This window comes from Hibiscus syriacus, unplaced genomic scaffold (assembly GCF_006381635.1).
Source record: "Hibiscus syriacus cultivar Baekdansim isolate YM2019G1 unplaced genomic scaffold, ASM638163v2 tig00112231_pilon, whole genome shotgun sequence".
Taxonomy (NCBI): domain Eukaryota; kingdom Viridiplantae; phylum Streptophyta; class Magnoliopsida; order Malvales; family Malvaceae; genus Hibiscus; species Hibiscus syriacus.
This window is the reverse complement of record NW_024063276.1, coordinates 2460028-2466824: the sequence shown is the minus strand read 5'-3', so window position 1 is coordinate 2466824 and position 6797 is coordinate 2460028. Positions and strand designations below refer to the sequence as shown.

General features: G+C 34.6%; 1 protein-coding gene across 1 annotated transcript; it reads left to right on the top strand.

Moving 5' to 3' along the window:
• Positions 1-4023: 4023 nt before the first annotated feature.
• Positions 4024-5661, top strand: LOC120176284 (heat stress transcription factor A-4c-like). Its single transcript, XM_039182732.1, has 2 exons — positions 4024-4465; positions 4723-5661. Exons 1-2 carry the CDS (start codon positions 4250-4252, stop codon positions 5611-5613), a joined length of 1107 nt encoding a protein of 368 aa, XP_039038663.1. The 5' UTR covers positions 4024-4249; the 3' UTR covers positions 5614-5661.
• Positions 5662-6797: the final 1136 nt, after the last annotated feature.

Below are 6797 nucleotides of genomic sequence, written 5' to 3'. Positions count from 1 at the left end.
AAGTGCATAAGGCTCTAAATACTGTTAAGCCATTGCATAACATTCTAAGAGAGACAAAATGACATAAATACTAGTAAATGAGGGAGCGTCCTTACTAACTTATGTTGTAAATGAAAATAATGACAAGATATCAAGGAGATAACAATAATATATGTTTGATAAACATATGATCCTTATGGGGTAAGACTCCATAAGGCTTATGCCTTTGTTACTTTTCGGGAAATGATAAGGACACTCGAGTTACTTGTATGCAAGACGATCGTCTAATGTATATATATGTGGTTGCAGTACTAAGGCACTTTAGTATCAGTGCAAATGTACTTTTGAATCATTGCAAATGCACTTTTGTATCAGTACTGAGACATTTTAGTACCAGTGCTAAGGCATTTCCGTGTATTTATGGCTATGCCAATAAATATATTTATATTTTATATTTGGTTATATATCATGGTTATTGCATTCTGTCATTTTGGCATTACGATTAGAGACCCCATACTTGTATACTCATGGCTAGGCTCTTAGTAGAAAACTAAAGGAATCATGAAACTCAAACTATAGTGATAGAATGTTGAACCCTAAGTAGGTAGTACTTGATCTAGATCTTGCATATACCTAATGCTTATTATTATGTATTAGCATGCTTATGTTTATGTAATTATTATGTTGCTCTAGATTAGCGACCATACTGCTAAGCTTTGTAAACTCAACCTTCGGATGTTTTCCTTTGGCAGGTTAGTAGCTTGTGCATTTTGTGGAACACCATCATGGCAGGACTTCCAGCATCTCCTTAAGAGTACTGTATTGTAGTTAGTGGGCAAATATATTCATAGAACTTTACTTATGTATTCGGTTGTTAAACTTTGGGTATGTATTATTTGATTTTAAATTATGTGTAACAAAGCCCTGATTTTTGCAAATCTGTTTTTATAACAAATATTTATGTTTTACTTATGATACCATTCAATATGTTTTAAAGGAAAATGAACATGTTTTAGGAAATCAAGGATTGTCTCGATAGCCCAGTGTAGCACTTTAGGCCCAATCAGATTTAGTGTGTTACATTTAGTGGTATCAGAGCATTAGGTTGAATCGGCTCTAGGGCTTAGTGGTCAGTTTTAATAAGGTGTCAGTGAATACATGCCCTAGGTACTTAAAGTACTTATGTAAGTATGGAAATCATGATGGTGCTATTCTTTGAGACCGTGTTTTCGAAAGTGGTAATAATTTTTGGTTCTAAGCATTGCTTCGATGGTACGATGAAGAGTTGTGTGTCTCAACCCGATAACTTTTGGTAAAAGTTCCTACCTAGGGTAAAGAATCTTAAGGTTTCGACATATCTAAAGATCAAGACTCGATGGTGTAAATCAATGGGTGTACGTTCTGATACAGAATTTCAGATCTCACCCAATAGTACCCAGTGGTGCTTTGGCAATGCTAGAGGGGTGCGTGAGCTCTGATATGTAAAATCCCTTAGCCGCACCATGATGTCAGCCATAGATTAACAACCTAGTAGTTGTATACTCATACCTGTTCCACTTTCCATTTCATTTAGTGAATGCATATAGTATAATACAGTTTTTAGTGAGGCACTGAACTCGTAAATTCAACGTTCGGAATGTGTTTCATTGCGCAAGTTCTTAGGAAGTAGATCGTGGGGAACTATCATCATCAGATATTCTAGTTCAGTAAATTCATATTTCTAGAGACCTTTCAGAGTATGTCTTGAGTCATCTTTAAAGGGCATGTTCTGTTATGGACCTTGTTATGTATTCTGTCGTAACTCTTTTGAAACTCAATATTTTGTATTATTTTGCGGATGTATTTTGGGAGCTCCCCATTATTTATAAACCCAGATTATTATTATGTTTTTATATTACTTTATGAATGTCTAAATTTCAGAGATTACAAGCAATTTTAAAAGAAAATTTTGGGTCACTATTTCGGTAGTCCCGTGTAACATTGTAATTAATGGACCTTCAGGTTTAACTGGATTATGACGTTACAGATACTCCCTAGAGTATCGATACCAAAATTTCATTTTGTAAAAATGGTTTTGATACAAGTCCCTTTGGTCTCGAATCTGGGACCCCAGTATCGATACTCCTTAAAGGTGTATCGATATTGCCCTCATAAAACTTTTGATTTTATCTCTAATAAAAACAATATTGGTACTGTTCTTTCAGTACCAATACTCTTTCTCAAAAATATCCTATTTGGGCACGAATTGAGTACTCAAACTCACCTATATTGATATTTTGAGGTTTTTAATCATTATAAATGTTTTATGTAAACACGAAAGGGCATAAATAAGGCTTTAAACATGTTTAAAACTCTAAAACATAAAGTCTACCATGTAAATGCTTAACATGCTTCAAACTCAACTCTTAACCTATATTGCATTTCTAATGACCCACAAAAGGTATGAAAGAGTTACAAATGTGTTACCTTGATTTCTTGGCTACTAGAAACGTCCTCAAATCACTCAAGAGGCAATTTCTTTTTTCCCTTGCTCTTGATCTTTCTCCCACTTCTTTCACTAACCAAAGGTATGAAAAGGAGTTATTAACTCAACTAAGTGGTTGGATTAAAGTTAAAAACACTTCCTATAACTTAAATCCACTAAAAAAGAGCTAGAATCCATTGATTCTCTTAAACCTCTCTAAAACCTATTTTTGGGAACTAAGTCTAAAACTTGAGAAATATGGATTAAATTAAAGCTCTTTGATTGAGGATTAATATTCTTACCTTATCTAAACCCACAAGGATTGAAATCCTTGAAGCTTTCACTTGAAAGAGGAAGAAGAAAAGAGAAAGATGAGATGAGGAGGAAGAGTGCTTGGTGGGTGATAAGGGGGAGTGGATACATGAATTACATAAAATAAGGAAGGGGTTTTCAGCTTTCAAAATAACAAGGGATAAATTACACTTTTGGTCCCTTTGCTTTATAATTTAACTTAAATCACCACAATTTTTGTGTCCAACTCAAGCCCACTCTCAACTTAATTAAGTCCAAACTATTCTAATGGGTCCTTTGGGTTCAAATTGTGGGTCTCGGGTTGACCCAAACTACTAACCCGGGATTCGGGACGTTACAGAAACTATAATCAAATAAAATATTATAAAATTAATATATGTGAACTTAAATCATATTAAATTTGAAAGAAGTATAATAAGTTTAAAAAAAATAAACATGATTTACCTAAAATGAGACTTAAAAATGAAACCTCAAAACCCTTAAATTTAAACCTTATTGATAAGCGGAGCTCTAAATAGTTAGTTGATTTTTTCATACAATATTTAAATTATCCAAATTCATATAAATCTTTATTCTTCAGTTAAGAATATTAACGGTTAAATATTTTTTGAATTAGTTAATGATATTTAGTTTATTGATCGATTAATTCAGATTATGTTTTGTAGAGACATATTGTGGGGTGATTCTTTCGATCCAACTTCATTCACAATAAATAAGATTTGATATTTTGACCTTGATTAAATAATATAGTATCTCATCCCGATAGGCCTATTAATGGTTAATTTAAGCTTAAACATTTAATCTCACATCCTCTGAATTGTATCAAAAACAATACCAACCTTGAATCCTATATGGAAGGTTTAGCAGTGGAAAATAATAGTAACCTGGAATCCAATATGGAAGTTTCAGGAGTGGAAACAAATGAATGATTGTTAATCCCAAGTTATGCAAATGTGGAGGATCATGGGACATTATTTATTCGTAGTGGTCAAAGTCAAAGTTCCAAGGGGATGAAACCATGGCTACAGTCAAAAGAAACCAACTCTGCTCTTGAAGAATTTTCAAAATGACCAAACCCAAACAGCACGATCAACGAGTCCCATGAGAAAAGCTTCAGCTTTGAATCTTTGAACGTTATAAAGGCATGTAGCTCGCTCCCCATGGTTGTTAAAAAGTCAAAATAACTTTAAATATCCAACCTTTATTTGTTCTATTTTCTTCTCCAGTCCTCCCTCTAATCCTTATCTTCTTCCTCTTTGCTTTATCCCCAAGTTTCGATTCTGGATTGCTTTAGAAACTTCCTTAAACGTGATTGTTTTTCTTCTTTTTTTCCCCAGTTTCTTCTCGTGATCCAATTCCAACCCTGTTGACAAATTTCTCATTGGATTCTTCTTGAAGGGGGGGCTTTTTTTTTCTGGGTTTAAAGGGTTTACGTTGCAGTCTTCTTCAAGGAAGAAAAAAAAAAAGAGGAACAGAAGCTTTCAGTTGAATGAAATGGAAGGATCGCAGGGAAGTGGTAATGGGCCGCCGCCTTTTCTGACGAAGACGTACGAGATGGTGGATGATCCGGCCACCAACTCTTTGGTGTCTTGGAGTGAAACTGGTTATAGTTTCATTGTCTGGAACCCGCCGGATTTTGCAAGAGATTTGCTCCCCACATATTTCAAGCACAATAATTTCTCCAGTTTTGTCCGACAGCTCAACACTTATGTAATGTTTCCTCGCTTGCTCTGTTTTCTTGTTTAAAAATTCCAAACTAGACATTGATGATGTTTTTTCTCCATGGTACCATGTCATGTTGCAAGAACTGTTGATGAAAGAACAAAAATTGGATGGTCATACATATTCATATACATACATATAATTGACCCTGAAAATGTATACGAGTATTTGGCTTATGTTTTCTAGTGTTTTCCATGTGAATTTTCATGGTTTTGATTGACGCTTGCTATTATTGTTTTGATCAGGGATTCAGAAAGATTGATCCAGATCAATGGGAGTTTGCAAACGAGGAATTCATAAGAGGGAAGAAACATCTTCTGAAGAACATTTATCGACGAAAGCCGGTTCATAGCCATTCCTCGAATGGCCAAGGGATCACTAGTGTACCATTAACGGAGAAAGAGAAGAAGGAATTTGAAGAAGTGATCAAGAGGTTGAATGACGATAAGAGCCGGCTTCAGTTGCAGTTGCAGGGTCATCAGAAAGAGAATAATGAGTTTCGGGTTCAAGTACGGCTGTTATCGGATCGGTTTCGGAACATGGAAGACCGACAACGACGGGTTATGGCCTCATTGTCTCATGTTATAGACAAACCCGATTTTGTGTCCCAATTTAATAGAAAAAAGAGGAAGTTGTTGAATGTGCATGACTTGAATGGCGAAGAACATCATCACAGTTCAGCTTCTCAGAAGGCAGACATGAGATTGGACTTGAAACAGATTGAAAAGCTGGAGTTATCTATAAGCTATTGGGAAACATTGTTTGGAATCGGGACGTCATCGTCACGACCTCCTCCGATTGTTATTACCGAAATACCGACCTCTTCGGGAGAGTACGACATGGATGGTGAACTTTGCTCGCCTTCATCACACCCTTGCTCCCCTTATTCAACGGACATTAACTCATCCCCTGAGCTGGCTGCCTCTGCTTATTATCCTCTTCCACCATCTTCGGCTTTTCCTCGAAAGCCGGAGCATGCTAGTCCACCAGAGACCGATGGTGCCTTGAAAAACAAGGTAGAAGCAGTGGCGGCAGATTATACGGTGCCGAGTGCCGTAAACGATGTTTTCTGGGAACGGTTTCTGACCGAAGTACCGGATACATCGTCATTTGCACAAGAGATTCAGTCGGTTTAGATTAGATCATAGAGCATATGGCATATGGAGCAGCTTTGGAAGACTATGTCTTCATTATAAAATATGGTTAGGTTGGAGGACTATAATTTTTTGGTGCAAGTTTTTTCTGTTAGTTTAGCATCAATTTTCACTTTAGCGTCTTCCCATTTAGTTGTGCAGACGTATGATGCGAGAGTGTCCACTAAAATGAATTTGGGCTTCGTATAATGAGTTTTACGTACATGTTAATTGGGCTGGAAACGATCAAATTATTCTACACCAAAACTAACATATCAATTTAAATGTATCATAAAATAAAAAAACCATCGAACAACCTCAACATTTAAAAAGAATATTATTTTATCTTGAAATTTTGAATTCGAATAGTTATGCATGTAAGGTGTGTGCATTGATCTTAAAAGCACTTTTAAAAACCATTAAGAAACGAGGCTTAAATAGTAGTTGTGAAAATGTAATGACCTTAATTTTTGAGTTAATATTCGAATGTGATTTGATTCTCTTGTTGACTTTTTCTTGATTTGGACCATCGAATTGATTCTCTCATATTAGTAAGTACTCATAATCATCTCAAATATGTCGCGCTTGAGTTGTATTAAAGTTAATTGTCGATGTGTAATCATTGTTATTTTCATCTATTTTGAGTAAATTTCATGGAAAACCAATCATAGGAGAAGAATAAGGAGTGAAATATTAACATTTTGGTATCGATCTTGTCATAAAATATGATCGATGACAGACTATGCTTGGCTATCAACAACAATCAGAAAGTATGGTGCTAAAAAACTGCTCAATGTTTAAAATGATATCATTTTAGGCATTAGAACAAACACATCAAAACGATGTCGTTTTAGTATGGCAGACCACGTTAGCAACCGTTAGTCATGTCATCATCCTACCACTTACTTGACGACAAAATGACATAATTGAATGTAAAAAATAAAATTCAATATTATAAATTGTAAAATTAAAAGTTCAATAATATAAACAAATCCACGGATAAAGTTCTGTAGTATATGAAATAGTCTTACCTAAAAATTAATACCTAATATATATATAATTCATTTTCTATTTATGACGTTAAATCTCATTAAAAGAATCTTCTATTGTTGTTTAATTTATAAAAATGAAAAATTGAGAAAAAAGGTTAAAGAAAGTTTATTTTTTATCAAATATTTTATATTATA

Coding starts and splice junctions, on each gene's coding strand:
- LOC120176284 (XM_039182732.1), top strand. CDS start 4,250: ATGGAAGGATCGCAGGGAAGTGGTAATGGGCCGCCGCCTTTTCTGACG. Junction 4,466..4,722: donor TCCGACAGCTCAACACTTAT/GTAATGTTTCCT, acceptor TGTTTTGATCAG/GGATTCAGAAAGATTGATCC.